Source organism: Camellia sinensis, chromosome 6 (genome assembly GCF_055761805.1).
Source record: "Camellia sinensis isolate YWXY chromosome 6, ASM5576180v1, whole genome shotgun sequence".
NCBI classification, from domain to species: domain Eukaryota; kingdom Viridiplantae; phylum Streptophyta; class Magnoliopsida; order Ericales; family Theaceae; genus Camellia; species Camellia sinensis.
The window spans coordinates 10,126,990-10,149,410 of record NC_138966.1 but is presented as its reverse complement, the minus strand read 5'-3'; the positions used below and the strand labels follow the sequence as shown (position 1 = coordinate 10,149,410).

At 35.9% G+C, this 22,421-nt stretch overlaps 2 protein-coding genes across 3 annotated transcripts; one reads left to right on the top strand and one right to left on the bottom strand.

Annotated features, from left to right (window-relative positions):
- Positions 1-1,455: 1,455 nt before the first annotated feature.
- LOC114309341 (uncharacterized) lies at positions 1,456-4,447 on the top strand. Of its 2 annotated transcripts, none has more exons than XM_082873282.1 (6): positions 1,456-1,824; positions 1,924-2,059; positions 2,973-3,112; positions 3,207-3,353; positions 3,775-3,837; positions 4,059-4,447. In XM_082873282.1, the coding sequence occupies exons 1-6, from the start codon at positions 1,756-1,758 to the stop codon at positions 4,293-4,295; spliced, it is 792 nt and encodes a 263-aa protein (XP_082729408.1). In that variant the 5' UTR covers positions 1,456-1,755; the 3' UTR covers positions 4,296-4,447. The 2 variants fall into 2 exon arrangements, with proteins under 2 accessions (XP_082729408.1, XP_028110854.2); XM_028255053.2 differs by having other exon boundaries at positions 3,207-3,569.
- A 542-nt stretch (positions 4,448-4,989) lies between these two features.
- On the bottom strand, positions 4,990-21,125 carry LOC114293050 (protein TRIGALACTOSYLDIACYLGLYCEROL 4, chloroplastic). The gene is given in 7 exon segments (XM_028237070.2): positions 4,990-5,348; positions 5,351-5,360; positions 6,020-6,354; positions 17,088-17,442; positions 17,959-18,205; positions 18,354-18,491; positions 20,977-21,125. Coding segments are annotated over 7 exon segments (1,404 nt in total). The 5' UTR covers positions 21,111-21,125; the 3' UTR covers positions 4,990-5,163.
- Between the last annotated feature and the right edge of the window lie 1,296 nt (positions 21,126-22,421).

Genomic DNA, 22,421 nt, shown 5'->3' with positions numbered 1-22,421 from the left:
ATTATGATAGGTTTCTACGGATGGGATTAATAGTCCCCAATGGGAGATGGTATTAGAAAACAATCCCTTGGGATTAGAAGGGTATTTTCTATTTTGCCTTTTATTATCCTACCTAATTTATTTATTCTATGTGATTAGTATGGTCTTTTGTCTATCATTTTGTTTAATTATTCCACCATTTTTTATTCCATCATTTTTTATATCAAAATAATTTAATATAAAAATATAATAGTATAATAATATTTATACCCAAAAAAAATTATATTAAAAAAATAAAATAGTACCAAAAATATATATCTATGAAATATAATTTTTAATATTAAAATATGTAATGCATTTATTAATTGGTATAACTCCAGATTTAATAATAATGTAACAAGAGTATTTGTGAAATTTTACATGGTTAATCTCATTCCTATCTCGCAAAATAAATTGGAACTATTGCTAATCTATTGGTTATCAAATAAATACAATTTTTCTTAACCCCCTCACTAATAATTTCATCCAACCTATCTCTATGTCTGAAAACAAACGGCCCCTAAAGGTATACAAGATAAAATTCTCTGTCTACGTATACACTTGCCCACGTTTGTTTGACGAATTAAGTTGGATGAGATTGCTAGGGAGAGGATGATTAGTGAATAGATTGTTAATATGAAGATTATTAGTGAGGGGATTAAGTAAAAGTGTGTTTGTTTTGATGATAGTATAAGAGATGATTAGTGATGAGATTGTTAAATTATTTTTATATAAAATAAATAAATAAATTATTTTTATATTAAAAAAATAAAACGAATATTAAAACAAACAGGTGCACTTGCTAATTTTTTTTAAAATTTTATATATATATATATATATATATATAAAATAGACTCAATTCCTTCACTATTTTCCTAATTTCACCCAAAACTTAACCAGGCTAATCCCCCCCAACTATTTTCCTGTGGCAAGGTTTGGGAAGTGAGTTTGGATGGATTTGGGGCTAAAATAATTACAAAAAAAAAAAAGATTTTTTAGCCTGAATAAGACAAAACATCACATCCACTCATAATCATTACATTCTTTCTCTTACAAGAAAGTCAAAAAAGTCAAAAATCATTCCCAAATTAGATTTTTTAATCCCACGCTAAAAAAGTTAAAAAAATCAACTCACTTTCCAAATCAAGCCTAATTCTACTCAAAACTTAGCCAAATTAATCCCCTACTGAGAAAATTACTTAGACTATCCATCCATGTTCTCATTTCATTATCAAATATATTGTAGATGAAAACCTACAACCATAATAGTTCAATCCAATCACTCTAAAGGATTTTTTAGAAAATGATTTATAATCTACTTTTCAAATTATAATTCACTTCTCTCTTATAAAAAAATTTTAATTATAATGAACTTTTAATAAAAAAAAAATTAATTATAACCATATTTTCAAAATAATAAAGACGCCAAACAAACGTGAACCTAGAAAATTCTAAGTATAAGCAACCCCTTTTAACGCTCGTTATTTTTGCCTTATCATGCGAAAGAAAGAAGACTAGGGGGAGATGGGGGATTTGGAGAGAAGAGGAGCCACCGAACAAGCCCAGCCAGTCGGACTCTGATCTTGAATATATAAATATATGTGTACTAGTAGTGTGTAGTGTCATCTCTTCTCTCTCTCTTTCTATTTATCTATCTATCTAAATATATATATATATATATATATATATACGTAACGCCCCCTGGTGGATTCGTTTGAAGAGAGAGAGAGAGAGAGAATGAGTTATGCTGCGGTTGTGGGACTTCCCTCTCTTGTCAATCTGATGAACTATTCAGACAATAATAATGTCTCTGTTAATACATTTCCCCATAATATTTGAGTCTCTTTTTCTGTATTTAATATACCGAATTTGAGCATATTTTTAAGTGCGTATTTTTTGGGGCAGAATTCAAGGGGGGAGGATCCTAAGCAGTTAATAATAATAGAGGGGAAGCAGCAGCAGCAGCAGCAGCTCACTGTACCTGTACCACCAGCTTATAAGTGGCGCATGCTTATATCCTATGACGGTTCTCGATTTTCAGGTTCTTTCCTTACTTAAATCTTGTCTGAATTAATTAGTAACATACATTACGTACATATATAATTCATGTTAATAAAATGGTCCATTCTTTGTGATGGGGATTTTGCTCCTGATCCTGTGCATCATCTGTTCTTCCCTATTTTATGCAAGAGTTGATTTCATTTTGAGGCTAAGTTACTTTGACAAAATGGAATTTTAGTTGTTCTTTTTTGATGGGGATGCTTTGAATTAATGATATTGAGAGTGTTTTAGGCTGTGGCTGTCTTTCTGTGTTCTTCTCTTGAATATTCTTTTCTTCTTGAATCTTGCTTCTTTTCTTTTGGAACCATTCTCCATATTTTTTGGTCTTTGGAATCAATTGAATCGTTGAAGGGATTTCTTAATAGGCGTTCTACATCACTACTCCTTGAACAAGCATCTGTTGTCTTCATTTATTCTCGGTTCTCCAAGGTTGTGGCTGCTGAGATTAGAGTTTTTTGTATGCAAATTCTTGTGAGGGCGGCCTCTACTTGGGAATGCCTTGGTTTGTTTGCGATAGTATTTTCAGGGTTTGAGGGGTTTTTTTCATGATCCAGGTTGGGGCTTCATTCTGATTGCTAGGGTAGTGTTCGTTAGGCTTCTACTTTTCAGTAATTCTTCTTTAATTCTCAATTAAAATATAGGATATAGCACCCTCATTCTCTTATAGACCTTGTGTGTGGCAGTGGCAAACATGAATCACGTGAATTCTTTTTCTTCTTCCCGCTAGTAAGATAACACTACATCTGGCACATAGGTTTGGCTTCTTCAATTCTGTTTTTTTTTTTTTTTTTCCTTTGGGCTTACAAAAATGTTTACGATTCCTGAAATAACTCTTGTTTCAAAATTCTATGCTTTCACTTGGTGTTGTCTTGAACGTTATGTATGTTGTTCAGGTTGGCAGTATCAGCAGTCTCCACCAACCATACAATGCATTGTGGAGAAAGCTTTAACCCAAATAACAAAACAAGAACGGAGGGATCTCCATTTAGTTGGTGCAAGTAGGACGGATACTGGAGTCCATGCTTGGGGTCAGGTCTGACTCTTTCTTCATTATGCTTTTTGTGTGGGGATTCTACAAGCATTATCCAACACATAGGGTGTGAATTTAAATTGTGTTTAGCTTTCAGGTGGCACACTTTGTTACGCCTTTCAACTATGACAGATTGGAAAGCATTCATGCAGCCCTAAATGGTCTTCTTCCTTCAGATGTCAGAATTAGAGAAATTAGCGCTGCAGTGCCTGAATTTCATGCTCGCTTTTCAGCAAAGAGCAAGGTTTATCACTACAAGATATATAACAATACCATCATGGATCCATTTCAGCGTCAGTATGCTTACCATAGTGTTTATAAACTCAATACCAATGTCATGAGGGAAGCTGCAAAGCATTTCCTTGGGAAGCATGACTTCTCCGCTTTTGTAAATGCATCACGCAATGATCAATCACCAAATCCGGTGAAGAATATTTTCCGCTGTGACGTAACTGAGATGGTAATTGTGAAGCCCAACAACAATGTACCTCAAGTTAAAAGGGTCGTAGGATTTCTGGGTTTCATCCTATTAGCCCTCCTGTATGAATGGATTAGCAGTTCCACCATAGATTACACATCCTCCCCTATTTTTTGCGATTTTGTTTTTTTGTGTGTTTCTACTAGTGATAGTTTTGAATTTGATGGTTGATTGTGTTGTTTTTTAGGGACCTCTTGTGCAGCTTGAAGTTGAGGGCTCTGGTTTCTTATATAGACAAGTGCGAAACATGGTATGCATTCACAACTACTGATTCAAAGATTCTATCATCTCATTTATCTGCTTTATTACTGCTGTACTATGGTTTATTCTTGGCCTTGTTAAGTTGATTATAGTTGTCATGATCTTGAAGTAATATTTCTTATTGACATTCTAGGAGCTAGCGATAGTGGGGGCATGTGGAACATGATATGTGAATTTTAAACATCATTTTAATAATATACTTTTTTACAGGTTGCTTTATTGCTGCAAATAGGGAGGGAAGCAATTCCACCAGATATTGTCCCCAGGATTTTGGCAACTCGAGATCGCAAGGAGCTTGCAAAGTATGCTTTATCTGCTCCACCTCATGGTCTGTGTCTTGTAAGTGTCAATTATAATGAAGAACATCTGCAGCTTCCAACAGCTTGCCCTGCAACTAGTTTCGGTAGGCATCATAGCATAAGGAAATGCAAGCTTCCATTTTTTTAAAGGAAATTCATTTGTAAAACTGAAAACTCAGAAGGAAAAAAATCAAAATGCAAGAATTGTGTTTAAAATTCTCCGAGAACTTGCCCTTTTAGCAAGCCAGGTGGCATCGTGTGTCATACGTGATATGCAATAAAGGGATTTATTTCTCTTAATATTAAAATGTTTACATCGTAGCTGAGAGGTACCCTTGCTTGATGGAGCTCTACTCTGCAGCTTAAACATTTAGATGAAGTTTTTTAATGTTGAAAAGTTGCATATAGGTGTGAACTCGTGGTGGCATGGTGCAATATATGAACTACTTGGAACTTCGGAAGTGATAAAATGGCTGTTGTTCTGCTTGTAAGGAACCACTGTCTAGTCTGATTTGAGCAGGAGGAAACAAACATTTATCAGGCCATCGGTCAAGATAACAGCTATGACTATCTGATCAAAGATACCACCCACCCAAGTATGAAAGAAAAACAAGCAAACCTCATACACACCCTTTCACAAGTATCAGTATCTAGTATTCGGTTGCCAAAACAGCAGCTGGGCAAATTTAAAAATATCACCTTTGCCATTTCTTTTCCATTCAACACACATTGCACATAAAATTAGTAGTAATTTCCAACATGACACGACAAAATACAATGTTGCGGCAAAAATGAATATCCAAGCCTGTAAAAAGGCAGGACTGCATTGCATATACCAGAAATTGCATAATTCAAAACCACCACTCCAGTTAACCGCTGCATCGACTTGTTAGATGGTGAACGGAGTGGATAGAGATATCTGCATGGACAGTGTCTTCCTTGAAAGCAGAAAACACTAAAAGGGAGGGGGAGAAAAGAAAAGCAACTGAAATGATAACAAACTGAAGAAACATGATTTATGTCTCAAAAAAACGAAGCTCTATCATAAACTCTTGCTGCTTCAGGGAATACCAAGCCACAGCCTTTGCTGACCCAAGAACTTGCAATGCATATTCAATTGCAAACACAGGATCATTCACACTTACATGCCAGCCACTGTTCTTGTAATTGAGTGCCACTCCTGAATCAACTTGGAAACTAAAGGCCCAGCAATCTGCATTTAAGTATATGTAAGATGTCATAACTGATCCCCAAATTGATATTAATTCATACTGAACATGATGCAAACAAAAATTTGAAGTATTCCCAATCAAATACTACCACAGAATCAATTTGAGATTCATGAGCGCTGATACCAAGACAATTTCTTAAATGGTTAAAATTATAACACAAATTTCATCATAATTTCAGACAAGGCACAGAAAGGGAGACTTAAATTTTCCTTGGCAATCAAAAAAACAGGAGACTTAAATTTTCCCTGGCAATCAAAAAAACAAAGTGCAAAGGAGGTCAGTTCAGTACTGAAACCTTAACAACTACATAGAAAAATACAGTGCTAACTCAGAATGAATGCCTTCTGTTTGATTCGAAGCCAAAACCCTGTTTGGGAACCCCTGTTGCCCACAATATCAAGGTTCAAATTCAACACCTCCAAAGTACAGAATCATGTCTCAAATTAATTAAATTAACAACCAGAAACATACAGAAGCATATTTGAAATTGCAATTTAAGTTTGATACAGAGAAGGAACAAACTAGAGTGCGATATCCAATCGATACTATTGCCTTTTCCACTCACTTTTCAGTGTCAATTTTATTTACAATATTATAGCATAAAAAATAAACATGGGAGGTTGGCAGAAAAAGTAGGTACCTGCTGCTGAAGTGAAAGGGTGGCTTTGGGACAAATTGCCTGAATTGCTTCCACACTTGGCTGACGAGAATTGTAAAGATCTTGAGCCAGATGAGTGGCGCCTGAAATAAATTTTGAGCCAGAAGGAAAACTCACGCGGGCGTAAAATCGAGTAAGATCTAGGAATAACCTTTGAAAGTTTCCATACTGCACAGAAAGTGAAATGGATGCAAATATATCAGCCAAAATAGTAGAATTTACTACTGGAGCACGAAGAGTTAGGCCCTTAAAAGGCAGTGAATCTTCTCCTCGTGATCTGACTAAATTATCTCCAATACATGCCGTTAGAGCAGCACCTGTAAAGATAATCATGCAAACAATAAGGGTTCAAAATATTAGGTAAAAGGGAAATGTATGTCAATTTAGCAGACTATGATGACTTCCATGATGCTCAAAGACAAAATAAAATGACTATAAGCAATTGATTGTTGTGGGCATTTATATCACGCCTAGTACGTGACGAGTCCCACAGGCATCACGTCATCTCCACCGTCACCTCTACGTAGTAGCGACTCTAGAAAGTTTTTCTAATGGGGTCAATGAAAAATATAAGCAAAACAAATTCTAATAATAATAATAATAATAATTTACATATGTATCATCTATTTCCATTAAGTTGATAAAGAATTTAAAATTTCAAACCACAAAAAAATTAAAACTCCAATGCATTCATTCGAATGCTTTTTCAAAAGGTTACAAGTACATAAACTTCTGTAACTACCCTCAACGAGGTGTTTTATTTTGCCTAAAATTATTTTGCTTTATTTATAACGGAAATTCTATAATACACATCACAAAAAGGGGTGTACCATTTGTTTAGTTACAACTTTTGTGATATTACTCATTACGGTGTTGGTTATAACTCATTGTAGTATTGGTTATGACTTAGTTATGACCATTTGTGGTTGTTATTTTGGTTGTGATTGAAAAGAGATTTTTTGTTATGCCTCAAGTGGTGTTTAGTTATGATTTATTGTGGTGTTGGTTACAACTTGGCTATGACACATTGTCGTATTGGTTATGACCTATCACGGTTGTTATTTTGGTTAGGACTACAGAAGTCTTTGGTTATGCCTCAAAGGGTGTTCAGTTATGATCCATTGTGGTCTAGGAAGCACGGATACTCCAAAATGGCCCCTGTACGTGTATCGGATACGGATACACATCCGATATATGTATCAGATACGGCAAAAAAGTATCCCATTTTTTTTTTAATTTTTTGAATTTTGGATACGTTTGGGATACGCCAAGATACTTCAAGGATACGCTTGGGATATGTAAAAATTTATGTATTATTGATTGATGTTTATTGATTTCAATTACAATGATTCATGAATCCTATATATAGAAGAGGGTGAGTGTGTAATAGGTAAGGAGTAGGTGAAGTGGAAGTGGTAGTGGTGTAGTGGGTTAGGTTTAGTGGAGTAGGTGAGGTGGTAGTGGTGTAGTGGGTTAGGTTTAGTGGAGTAGGTTTAAGTGGGTGAAGTAGGTGGAGAGTAGGTGAAGTGGAGTGTGTAGTGGAGTAGGTGAAGGTAAAGATGGGAAATTCTAACAGCCCCCCGCAAACTCAAGGAGGAGAGAAACTAACCAACTTGAGTTTGGAGAGAGTAACAAAACAAGAAAATACATAAAAAATAAAAAAGGATAGGAGACACTGTATGGTCGTGTCAGACCGTTGGTGAAGACACTGTATGGGGTGTCATAACGTTGTAGAGGACACTGTATGGTGGTGTCAGACCGATGTAGAAGACAGTTTATGGGGTCATGTCGGACCGTTGTAGAAGACAGTTTATGGGGTCATGTCGGACCGTTTGTAGAAGACAGTTTATGGGGTCATGTCGGACCGTTGTAGAAGACAGTTTATGGGGTCATGTCGGACCGTTTGTAGAAGACAGTTTATGGGGTCATGTCGGACCGTTGTAGAAGACAGTTTATGGGGTCATGTCGGACCGTTGTAGAAGACAATGTTGTGACAGTTTACGGAGTCTTGCTGGACCCTTGTAGAAACTAACCGGAATTAATGTCGGGACAGTTTACAGAGTCTTGTCGGACCCTTGTAGAAACTAACCGGAATCTATGTCGGGACAGTTTACAGAGTCTTGTCGGACCCGTAAAGGAGCTAACCGGAATCAATGTCGGGACAGTTTACAGAGTCTTGTCGGACCCTTAAAAAGTCGCACCCTCAAAAGGTGTGCCCAATCTATGTCAAAAGGCGTGCCATCAAAAGGCGTGCCCAATTCATCAAAAGGTGTGCCGGACATGATGGCGAGGCACGTGGGCGCCTTGGCTTGCGTGCCCGTTTGTCGGCTGGTGGTAAGAGGCGCGCGATGCGCGTGGCTGCCTCGGCTATAAGACAGAGGCTGAGGCTGAGGCAAAAAACCTATGAATTTTGGCAGTCTGAAATACTCTGTAAACCCTGCTCGGAAACACTTAGCAACCCAAAAACATGGCCTCTTCTTCCCGTCCAGCTACCCAGAACCTGCTCACTCTCTTTCCAGAACTGAACGAGCCCACAGGAGAAATAACTGGTGCGGTGGCCAGTGAACCTCAACCAAACACCTCTGGTTTTGCTCCATTGAACTTTCCGATGCGGTCGGTGGAGCAAAAAATGGCGGTGCAAACTGATATTGAGGCTAATCAGTATACTCTGAAGTCATGCGTGGAAACCATGACGGCGGTCACAAATTTGTCGAACCGGCTGCAGAGTAGGACAAATGAGGTTCAGCATTTAAACGCCCAGCTGGCTCTGCTCCAACGCATGTATAAGGATGCGCGAGCAGAGATAAGCGTGCTAAGGGCAGAAAACAAGGAGCTGAAGCGGAAGGCCACCGTGATGTTCCGATTTGGAGGTCCGCCATATGCTGTAGTGGAGGAGCAGGGTGTAGTGATCGGGCCCAGTGGAGTGGGAAACACGGAGGCAACACCGGCAAGGACCACCCAGGACGGAGGCAAGAAGAAAAGACCGGCGGCTGAGTAGAGAAGAAAAATCCCACTGTGGGTGTGGTAGTTTTGTTTTTGTTTGTGTGGGTTTTTTTTTTTTTTTTTTTTTTTTTTTTTTTTTTAGTGTGATCGGGGTTGATCCCCTGATATGAATAAAATGACAAGGTTGTGGAATGTTCTTGGTGTTATTTTGTGGTGTTGTTTTGTTTAATAAGAAAAATAAAATAAAAGAAAATAATGGATAAAGAAAATAGAGAAAAATATTTGTGGATGAAATAAATTAAGAGAAAGGAGAGATATGATTAAAGTGGGTTTGAAAGTGGGAAAAGATGAGAGAGAGGGAGATAGAGTGGGTGCATGATGATGATGTTGGGTCCATGGAGAGAGAGAGAGAGAGGGATGTCCAAGAAGCTTGTGCTTTTGATAGTTACACATTACCCAAGCTGTATGTGAAGATGCATGTTACTGTCTTACACTTCTGCAGGCTTGGTATTCTTTGTGGGGCACTTGCAACACGTGACATTGAAAATTGTATTCGAAAATGATGACATCTCCAACATGAAACGTCTTGGAAGCAGCCCAGGCCTTGTAATCAATATTCCCAATGATGGTTCAACCAGCGGAGTCCCCAACCTTGTACACTGCTGCCATTGAAACCTTCAAGCCAGCAAACATGGCTACCAACAACAGAGCCACAGCTCTACACCCCACACCCAAATCCATGGCTAAGAGAGAGAGAGCAAATCGGGAAAAAAAAACAGCAGTGACGAGCAGAAAAGCTGCGCCAGAAACGCCAACGACGACGACGAGGAGTAAGAGTACAACCACGGATATGTGAGAGGCGAGGTGAACGGCGATAGAGGCTAGACGATGATGCGGGTGCCGCCGCCGACATAGCGGAGGAGGGGTGTAAGAAAATGTTGAAGAAGTCAAGGTATGTGTAGAAAATAAGCGGAATAGGTTGAGGTCCGGCGGGCGGCCAAGGCGAGGTTGCCGCCCGCCGGTGAAGCGAGAAATACTAAGGTCTTAACCTTGCTCTGATACCATGTAAAAATTTATGTATTATTGATTGATGTTTATTGATTTCAATTACAATGATTCATGAATCCTATATATAGAAGAGGGTGAGTGTGTAATAGGTAAGGAGTAGGTGAAGTGGAAGTGGTAGTGGTGTAGTGGGTTAGGTTTAGTGGAGTAGGTGAGGTGGTAGTGGTGTAGTGGGTTAGGTTTAGTGGAGTAGGTTTAAGTGGGTGAAGTAGGTGGAGAGTAGGTGAAGTGGAGTGTGTAGTGGAGTAGGTGAAGGTAAAGATGGGAAATTCTAACAGGATACTTTCGGGATACGATGGGGCAGAAAAATAATTTTGAAACTTATAACTGGGGTCAAAGTGTAAAATAACAAAACTATATCTAAAATAAAACAAAAAAAATTAAACAAACCCTACCTAGAGGAGTCATCGAACAGCAGCAAGAGAGCCACCGTCTTTGAATCGCGAACAGCAGCAAGTCGCTGTCCTCGTCATTGTCGTCGATTAAGGTTCATCACTCTCACTTTCATTCTCTCTCGCTCGATCTCACACACTCTCTCTCTCGCTTGATCTATCTCTCCCTCTCTCTCGCTCGATCTCACTCATACTCTCTCTCTCTCTGTCTCTCCCTCTCGCTCAATCTCACTACATATTTGGGAAGAAAATAAGCAAAACATGAATTGAAGCATAAAAATTATGATCTGATATCCAAAATTTTAAAATAGAACCACTTTTGAGGAATGTAGTAGCCTTAGGAAGTACTTTCTAAGTCTTGAAAAGAGTAATGTGAGAGCAGGGCTTTGAATACTTGCCATATTATAATATTTTAATTCAGTTTTTCGGTTTTATGTGTATACATACTTCATTACTAAAAATTATAAAAATAATATTTTTTACGAACGTATCCAAGCCATGCCCGTATCCTAGTTTTTCACATTTTGCCGTATCACCGTATCCGTATCGTATCGTACCCGTATCCGTGCTTCCTAGATTGTGGTCAAGGGCGTAGCTATGTGTCGTTTAGTGGGTTCAATTGAACCCACTGAACTTTCAAATTGTTTTAGGAATATATAGTATTATGTAAATTTTTTGAAAGGTTTTTATAAATTGACACCACTAAAATTGTTAAAAATAAATAATATGGTGTCAAAAATAATTTATAAACATAAAGTTTATACAAAAAACACATCTAAAATGATATGTTAATAATATTTTTGAAATTATGAAAACAATAGTGGATGTTTTGATTGAAAATAAAAGGGCAATAAGAAATAAAACTTCTGTTTATATATCATTTCTTTTTCTTTTTCTTTTTTTTTTAAATCTTTTAAAGTAGAACTTAGTTGAGAGTTTACCTTCTTTTTAGACATGAGATTCTTATGTGTTTACGGATTTTTTCCCCTCACATTAAGGCTTATTTTGTCCTCTATTTTTTTTTTCAATCAATATATATACAATGTTATTGTTGTGAATATAATAAGTTTTGTAGAATTAAAATTATGAAATAATGATATCGATGATACCATTGAAATAAATTTTTGGTCATGCCACTGATTGTTTTCCTTTTGATTATAACCAAAAATGGTTTGGTTATGACACAAAGTGGTATCAAAATCACAAAAGGTCATAATTTACATACAATACACAACAAAATAGTGGCGTGTATTATTGTATAAACTCCCTATTTATAAGACTCTTTAAAATAAATGTGTATATATAAATTTTTTCTTAATGAAATCTTTAAGTCCAGTGGGTGACCCCGCGACAACACATGCAACGTTGCCAGTACCTCTAAGTGGCAGACCACTGAAGCACCACGATGTCATGATTGGATTAACTGGAGTTACATACTTAGCCTAAGCAAGGCATATACACCACCAAGTATGGCTGCTAGGCACACTAGCATAGTCACCTCTCTAACAAGCCAAAGCACCGTAGTGAATGAGTCAAATTATGAAGAGCTCGATGTACTGCTCGCAGAGCGATCAGGAGCATCGCTCGAACCCAAGCATGCCTCCACTCAGTCACTCCTACTCGACAACATCATAGCCCAACCCTTTGATCGCTTATATCTCCCCTATGAACTCACTCCCTTAGTTGGGATCTATGTTACATGAACTCGGGTACGAGTATCGGGTGCAGGTTATGGGTATAGAGACACGTCATATGCACATATATATTGCATATTATATAATATTCTCAGATGAGATGTTGTAAATTATATAGAAATATACTAAAAATTAAATAGGATTTAGAGAAAATATAAAATTTCTATATCTAATTCATGTGAGAGGCTAAAAATATTGCTCTCCTAATAAATGTAAGTTTCTTCTTCTCCATGTATTGTCACAAATTAAAGGATCTGAGTATCTAAATTGAGTACGAGTGTCGGACACATTTCCTACACCCTTACCCATGTCATATCCAGTGGGCATGGGTACTCTGGGAGAAATAGAAGAGTCCATGTAACATAGGTTGGGATTACTTGCTACATACTGCTATCATAGTCATCACTTGGCATCCTAGGCTAGAAGCAGGGTCCACACATTCACTACTTGGATTATTGAAGGATTGTGAATTGGAAGCTAGGATCATGGGTTTGTCAAGGTTGCTTGGTTGTCTCCCAAGGGAAGACGACTCCTTGATTAGTCTTAGAGAGAGAGAACATTGACCTAACACTCATGCATGCGTCATGCGATGAGCCATGATACACTTATCCCTACCTGTGTAGCTCCTATGATACAACCTTCCCAAGGTCTAAATCATATAATGCACGGATAGACCTAATACCTCTACTCTGTTGAGTCAAGGAGAACTGGCCACCTATCCATAGGTGACATGAGCTCCAAGGTGCTTGCTTGGCCTATAAAGTGGTATCTATGCACACAGTCAAACACAACAACTTAACACACAACAATCATATATCTCCCATAACTCAGGTGTCTAAGGTCTCTCAAAAACTATGCGCCCAACCAATGCACACATAGGCCCTGTTTGGTAGAGCTTATTTCCAGCTTATTTTAGCTTTTAGCTTAATTTAAGCTATTTTGATGTGTTTGGTTCAGTTTAATAATATAGCTTATAACTTTTTGAAAGTTAAAAATCAGCTTATGTTCATAGTTATAAGCTATAAGCTGTTAGGCTATAAGTTAGAATCACTTTCCCACAGCTCTACCAAACGGGGCCATAGAACTGTAGCAAGTATTCTAAGCCACTACAAATAGAAAGGTAAAATGGTATCATACTATTCCTCATAAAAGCAAATACCTCAACCAAATGCAAGTATTTTTTTGATAGGTGACAATATTAATTAGCCGAAAAAAAAAAGAAAAAAAAGGAAGAGAAATACAAGAAAATGGAAGACAAGAAGTCCACTAAAGAAAACAAAAGAGAAGAAAAAGGAAAATTGAATCAACATAACAAACTACAAGTGACACACCGTCGTCCAATCCCTAGAAATAAAAAATAAACGAATCCCCTTTAAAAGAGAGGAAATTGAAGCCTAAAAAGAGGATAGAAAACACACTCTATCCCAAAGCAAATTAATGTTCTTGACTTTGTCCTCAAAGACCTTAGCGTTAGAGGTGTTCATAGATAGGTTCGACTCGAGTTTACCCTTGGTCTACAAGTTGGACTAACACCATCAGGTTAGGAAATCACTCAACTGTTCTCAATCGATTTATTGTTCAAAATCGACCAACCAAACATACTCAATTTGGCAGTCAATTTAGTCAATTTCAAAGAACTATTAAAGAAAAGAGGGCGAGCGAAAAAATGGAGAAAATGGGATTGAAAGTTCAAAATCAAAATAATAAATCTCAAACAAATTTATGAGAGAAAAAGATGGAGGGAAAAAATGGGGAAAAAATGGAAAAGAGTGGAAACTCAGCATGCCACTAGCATTGCCATTGCCACTGCCATTGCTCATCGTTGCCGCTGACATCACTCATTGACATCTCCACAGTTTGTAACCAACATCATTCGCCACCAATGAAAAGGGGAAAATGAAATATCAAAGAGGAGAGACGCGAGAGACACAAAGATGGGGGAGACTAAGAGATTAAACAACATGTGTCTACGAGGCTTAGAGAGAGAAACGAGACACCTAATGAGAGAGAGCATCTGTGTTATGGGGATTAGGTTTGTTCTTGGAAGTTGGAATGTGAGAGAGAGAAATGAGGCACTTGATGAGAGTGTGCATGTGTGTTCTAGTGTTTATGTTTATTCTTGGACATTGGAATGTGTGAATGTGTGTGTGTGTGAGAGAGAGAGAGAGAGAGAGAGACAGAGAGAGAGAGAGATGCTCAAAAGATTTTGAAATTTGGAATACAGGCTGTCAATAATCAACTACATAAGAGATAACACAAGCATGAAAGATAATCCCAAAGGCAATCAATCGCCACCTGGAAGATTCAAAGGTAAATATAAAATCAGAGTCAAGAAAACCAGAGTCAACCATTCAGTAGTTCGAAATGGTCCGTATCTTCTTGGATCGGGTCGATTTAAGCGGGTCCACAATTCCTATGAACAACCCTACCTTGTGTTGTGGTCTAACCAAATAACCTGTAGTATTGAACAAAAGACAACATTCCGCAAAGCTTTGCCTTTCTTATTGGTACCGAAAGCCCTAAAGTCGATTAAAAGTAATTGGGAGCAAGAAGCTGGAGCCACCCAACACATCTGTTAGTTGGAATAACCAATGCCATAAATGCAAGGCCAATGGACAACGCAAAAACAAATTATCCATTGATTACTCATTCCTCCTACACATTACACCATTGAGGGTGGAGATTGCAATAGGGTCTTCTTTTTAAAAAAATGCCGTTGGTCATGAGACTCTTGCGAGCCGAAGTCCACACAATAACCTTAACTTTAAGAGGCACAATCGTTTTCAAAATTGTAGAATGATAGTGAAAATGAGGAACATTATAATTATCAATGATTTTGTCAAAAAACAATTTGCTTGAGAAAATCCCCGAAGAATGAATTGACCAAACCCATTTATCATTGACATTAGTCCTCATGAAAAAACCTTTATGAATACTCAACAAGGATGCCAACTCACTAGTTTTGCGATATTAAAACTTTAAAAAAAAAAAATTAATTACATAATATTGGTGTCATTGGAAAGAGCCATCCATCGATTCAATGGAAACATTATGAGAGCAAACCAAATAGTATAAATATGGGAACAAAACATCGAAGGAAGAATCCCCGACCTAAATATCTTCCCAAAAAATAACACTCATACCATTTTCCACCCTTAAAGAAAGGAAGCGGAAGAAAATAGGAAGGATGCAAGAGATGGATTTCCCCGGAAACCGACTATTTACCCCATTAACCACAATAGAATCCATCCCATTTACATGAGCTCTGCATTTAGTTTTAATAATGAGATGTCACAGAGTGTTACACTCATAGGAAAATCTCCATGACTACTTTCCAAGCAGAGCAATATTTCTTCCCACTATTATCGATGGCAAGACCCCCTTTTATTTAGAGAGAGAGAGAGTTTCACAATTCACCAAATGATCCCTTCTCCCTTCATCTTTTCCCTCTCACAAAAAATCCGTCATCTTTTTTTTGATTTTATTTGCAACCCAACTAGAATCTTAAACAATGACAAAAAATAGATTGGAACACTGCTCAACATTGATTGCACTAGGGTATACCTCCTCCTAGAAAACAATGCTCTCTTCTAACCCTCAAATTTCTTAGAAATTTTCTCTAACCTCGGGCCCAAAATGACTCCACTATGGGATTACCCCCTATAAACTTGAAAGGAAGATGATCAACAAGACATTCCAATAGACTCGACAGCCTCTATAACCTATCCTCCTAAAAACTAATGCCCACAATGTTGCTGTTATTCAAATTATTTTAAGACCCGAGATGATGTCATCTACAAAGTGCATGTGAGATAGAAACTCAATCCCTCTCTACAACGAATCCATCATCAAGACCAACCTCCAAGGCCCTATCAACCATTCGTCCCAAAACATCCACCACCAAAGTAGAGAGAAAAGGGGAGGACGTAGGATTGCCTTGCCTGAGACTCCTAAAGCCCTAAAACTCTTTCCTGCCTTACCATTTACAATGATCAACATGTTACAACAAGAAGACAAAAACCTGCGAATCCACCTTTCTCCATTTCACACCAAATCCTTTTCTAAGCACGTAATCCAAAAAAACCCAATCAACATGATCATAAGCTTTCTCAAAGTCCACTTTAAATTACATCCTGCTTATTTATTAGACCCTCTATAATCTTCAACCACCTCATTAGCAACCAACAACACAACATCCAAGATCTGATGGCCCTCAGCAAATGCCCCTTGAACTAGGGGAATAGTGTCTCCCAAAACAACTCTTAACCTTTTTGATAAGACTTTCCCCAAAATATTATGCAATGATGAAATGAAGCTAATAGGCCTAAAGTCACTAATTTTCTTGAACTCCCTTTTTTAGGAATAAAGCAAATAAAAGAGGCATTGGTCCAAGCATTAACCACACCATTCTCAAAGAACTCCTCAAAGACCCTAACCAAAAAAGACCATAACCAAATCCATTTTTTTATGATATCCTGAAAAATTGCCAAGGAAAAAACCATTAGGACCAAAGTATAGAAGAAAAGCATTGTAGATAGCATGACAGGATAAGCCAATGTCCACCCTCTATACAACTCAGTATTTCATGATGCAAGTTCTATAAGTGGTTAAGATAACTGGTCTTCCCAGCATAGGGATCTAATGAGCTCAACCATCAGATCAACACCTTGGTTTTATAACAATGAGAGGTAGTGGAAAAAATAATAAATCCTTCCAACAAATTTAGGATCATTGGCAAGGGGAAAAATGAACTTAGCAAGACATCAACAAAATGAGAGCTTCAGCTGTCTGACCTCGAAGTCAGATGTATGATATAGATACAGCACAAAGAAAATGTTGACTTCCTTGAAATAGTGTCATTTCCTTCAACTAGATCAACGAACAAGAAGCTAGACATATAAGAAAATCTCAATTAGCAAATGACAGCAATTAGGAAGTAAACAGGTAGCATCTTACCAAGTATCCCTGATGCTGAGATGTGAGGATTTGACAAGAGTATGTCAAATGGCTGCACCATTTTCAACTTGGGAGCTTTGCTTCTCCAAATGTCAACATTTTTCTTAAAAGAAAATGCATTTTTGATGAACAAACCAGGAAGAAGAGTCATCGCCACTCCACTGGTGAGTTGATCTTCATGCTGCTTAGGTTGTCCCGCATTATGATTGATGCAAAAATGATAACTTGCACCAGAGTCAGAAGCAACTGAAGCCAGATCAATTGCCATTGAGAATGGTACATCCCAGTAACCACCAAGATCATCAACAAAAAGATCTGGCCACGATGCCTCCACCGCTAGATTGTGATGCAAAAACTGCAGAGGCATTCATATCCAACACTCATCAAGCAAAATAGAAGAATACATTTCCAATAAAAAGCATCAGCAAAGAAAGTATATATCGCAAAACAAAAACATTTAACGTGTAAACCATTGAAATTTTCATGGCTTAGCGATATTTGATAGGTACCGGGATAGAAGAAAAAAAATGCGTTGGCATGACAATGTCAGATAATAAGAAGTGCCAACAAATTAGACTTGGAAAAACAATAGAAAAATGAAATAAAAGAAAAGAAGAGACTACAGAAACACAGCTGGATCAACAACAAAATTTCATCTATTTGTTTTTCTTCCCCCACCCCATATAAGGAAGTGAGGAACCAATTCATATCCAAATAAAATTCAGTTAGTAATGCTAAGCAATAAATAAAAACATGAATAAAATCTATAAATAAATAAGCAAATGAAATTCAAAAGTGTCATCATCAGCATAACATTTGAAGCACCACATTTATATAGTATAATCAAAGAGGCCAGGTGAAAGACCCTTGCCTTGTGATGAAGAAGTGCGTTCTTTCGAGTTGTCTTGTTATCACCATAGGCTTCTATGCTAAGGAGCAGAGTATCATCAGGAGTTATCAAGAGCTCTGAACAGAAATAGAGGGCATACAAGGATTTGTTGCAAAGGTGTCTTCCAAGGGTTTTCAGCCATGAAGATTCGGAGGGTTGCATCAATCCATTCTCTTTGACAGAGGATACGAACTTGTGCAAATTGAACTGACCGAGCAAAGTTGCAAACCTGAAGGACTTGCAAGAAGATAGATAGATAGATATCAGTGAGTGAGTGAGTGAATATCAAACTAAAAAGAAAAAGGTAATGCGGGATCGGCATGATTAATTATTGCAATAGTAAGTGGTAGTGGTAGTGGCAGTGGTAGTGGTATTACCAGTATTCAGCGGCAGCAGGAGGAAGGGGGAAAGTAAGAACGCGTTGGAGAGACAAGGAGTGAGGAGGGGAGAAGGAGGGGAGAAAGGGGATGGACATGAAGCGCTGGAAGAAGTGAATCTGCTTGGGTCTGGACAGCCTGGACTGAGGATGGCAATGGATAACCTACACTGTGGTATTCATGGACACCCAACCCAAATACATAGGTTTTTTTCTCTTTTTCTTATCCATTGGGTAGGGTAGGTGATATTCTTTAAATATCCAAAGGGGATGGGTTGGGGATGGGATACCCACTAATTTCTCCATATGTTTTTTTTTTTTAAAGATTCACAACTAAAACTAAATATACATTCAATCTTTTTTCTTTTATTTATTTATTTATTTTTTAAGGTTCACAATCATTTTTTTTTTTTTTTTTTTTAAGATCCACAACCAAAGCTAAATATACCTCCAATCTTTTTTTATTTTATTTTTAAGGTTCACAACCATTTTTTTTTAATTTTTAAGATTCACAACAAAAGCTAAATATACATTTAATTTTTTTCCTTTTTTTAATTTTTTTTAAGGTTCACAACTATTTTTTTTTTTTTAAGATTCACAACCAAAGCTAAAAATATATATTTAATTTTTTTTTCTTTTTTTTTTAATTTTTTTTTTAAGGTTCACAACCATTTTTTTTTTTTTTTTAAGATTCACAACCAAAGCTATACATTCAATCTTATTTTATTTTATTTGGCTCAACAATAAAATCAAATACACATTAATTAACATTGTCACATTATTGTTGTAAAATTTTATGCATATCTAGAATTTTTTAAATTTATTTAAAAAAAAATTAAGGACATTGTCTAGTGTAGGTTTCGGTTTGCTTTTCTATGTTATTTTATTTTGTTGTGTATTGTAATTTTCAGAATGGTTTGCTTGTTCTGAAATTTCAATTAACGAGTATGAATCTATTTGTTTTATGTTATCACACAATTTATACAACATATATATATATATATATATATATGAATGTATTTGAAAATAAGGAAATTGTAGAGAATCAAAACACGCATGAGTTGTGATTGGTTAGAAATGATGGGTACATAGATTTATTTGCTAGAAAAACAAAAAGGGGATACAAAGTCATACTAAATAATTTTTTTTAAATTAAAAGAATTTTTCTTAGTTATGAACAGATTTAACTGAAATCAGCTTGTTTCCCAATGTTATGCTTCATTTATTTAGATAGAAAATATTTTTTAATGAAAAATATTTTTTATAAAAAAAATTCAAAATATATTTTTTTATATTTGGTGGTGGTGGTGATGGAACGAAGGTGAAAGTAGAAATTGTTACATAGTGGTGGAGTGATGGCGGCAGTGATGATGGTAGTGGCTATGGTGATGGTAGTGTGACAGTGAAAGTGAGAATAGTGGTGATGGTGTTGTGAAATTAGTAAAAATTTAATTGAAAAAACATTTTTTGTTTTTTAAAAGTAACAAACAACAAAATTCGTGGGGGACTAAAGGAAGAAGATGGAGGATGGATTGGGTGTGGTAATGCATAGATATCTTAAAATGAGTGGTTCAGATTTGTTAAAGGTATAATTAGATTTTGGATAAATTAAAATGAATTGTTCAAATTTGCTAAGAGAAAGATGGTTTAATGTCTAAATTGTCCGTGGCTAACAATTCCTTGTTTATGCCATGATGCAATTTAATATGAGTCTTATAACACTTTCTTCAAACAAACTTTTTGATTTTCTCAAAATTATATATTTGATTATTATAAAACAAACTTTTTAATTAATTAATTAATGTGTATTTGATTTTGTTGTTGAACCAAATAAAATAAAATAAGATTGAATGTATATTTAGCTTTTGTTGTGAACCTTAAAAAAATAAAAAATAAAATAAAAAAATAAGTTGTTAACATTAAATATATTAAAAAAGAAAGAAAAAAGATTGAAGGTATATTTAGCTAAAACCTTTATAAAAAAAAGACAAAAGAAAAACAAGAAGGTTGTTAACATTAAATATATTAAAAAAGAAAGAAAAAAGATTGAAGGTATATTTAACTTTTGTTGTGAACCTTAAATAAAAAATAAAAATAAAAAAAAATAAAAAAATTGTTAACATTAAATATATTAAAAAAGAAAGAAAAAAGATTGAAGGTATATTTAACTTTTGTTGTGAACCTTAAAAAAAAAAAAAAAAATAAATAAATAAAAATTGTTAACATTAAATATATTAAAAAAGAAAGAAAAAAGATTGAAGGTATATTTAACTTTTGTTGTGAACCTTAAAAAAAAAAAAAAAAAAAAAAAAAAAATTGTTAACATTAAATATATTTAAAAAGAAAGAAAAAAGATTGAAGGTATATTTAGTTTTTGTTGTGAACCTTAAAAAAAAAAAAAAAAAAAAAAAAAAAAAAAAAAAAAAAAAAAAAGTGGTTGTTAACATTAAATATAAAAAATAAAAATGGGGATTAAAGTGGGTTGGAGAAAATCCATACCCATTAAAAAATGGGGAGGGTGGTACCCATGGGGAATGGGGAATGAGGAATGGGAAAAATTTATTATAGGGGAATGGGGATGGGGAATTAATATCCACCCCATTGCCCCCCATTGCCATTCCTACCTGGACCCTCTACCGCACATACCCAACGGCAGAGGCTGCCCTGGCACCACCCTACCCACCCCCTCCAGGGTTACGGACGTCGACACATCCAATTCCCAAAACCCACCGTCCATTGCCCATCTCAACTTCTTCATTTCTTAATGCCCAACCCCCACAAAAACCCCTCCCTCTTTCTTCCACAAACAATATCCTACCACTTCTACCGCATTACCCCTCCACCGTCTCTCCATTTCTATCGGCTGCCTCTATTTCCACACCACACCACCTTTCTTCTCAATCACTATTCAATACATATCTTTAAGTATTTTGATAAATAAGAAATTTATTCAATAGAAACCGCAATCTTTCATTTGTATTCTTATTTACATACTTCATTCATAATCTTCTATCTTTACTCTTATTCATTCACGCATCTCATCCACAATCTTTAATCTTTCATATTCTACACCTCCATTTCAAAAACACACACAACGTCCCCCTCCATTCTCTGTTTCATTGTCATCCCAGAGATTTAGGAACAAGTCTAAACTGATCTTCATTCGTGCTGAACACAACTTTACTCCATTCTTCTCTGGTTCACAACCCCCTCCATGGATGCACAGTTCTGGAAAAACCAAAAAGAAAAAATTGTTATAAGTGTTCAGAAATATAGAGTCGAGCTAAGTTCAAAAGTTTGACAGTTAAAAATTGAACAAATGCTATAAGTTTGAAACTTATTAACGGAACATGTGGACTATGTTCGACACTAGAAAATCGAACAATTAGAACTTGTTCAGTTGTAGATAGTCGAACATGAGTATATTGTTCAAATCTAGGTATCCAAACGAATACAAACGATTTACCACTCAGCAAGTACATGAAAATAAAAAAAATAAAATAAAAATGTAAAACTAACATTTTCTTTACTCCATTGTTCCAAACCAATATTGCCAGATGCATCCGTCATTCAGTCTAATCAAAATCTTTAATAATATGTATATTTTTTTATTGTTTCTTTAAGATTTTTTTGTTTTGGTTTTTTGTTTTTGGGTCTTTAGGTTCTTGAGAGAGAAGATACGTAAGTAACGTTTCAGAATAGAGGTGTGTATTGTATTTATTATTATTCTTTATGGTAATTTTATATAACGTGTATATCATTACCCTTTGTCCTTTGTGATCATTTTACATTAAGTTAATATTGTAATAAAAAATTAATTAATTAATGGTATGCCTTAAAATAAAAGGTAGTGTGTAAATAGAGGCACCCCTCTCTATCCCCCCACCACCAACACTCCATCGTGTTACATATTTATTATAGGTAATTCTTTTGAGGGGTAATCCTCTTTATGAAAAATGCTAGGCACTTCAATTTTTTTTAAAATATTTTTATCAAATATTTTACATTGGTATAAAATTCATATTATGTGTGTTTTATGTAGATTTCACGCTTATATAAAATATTTCAT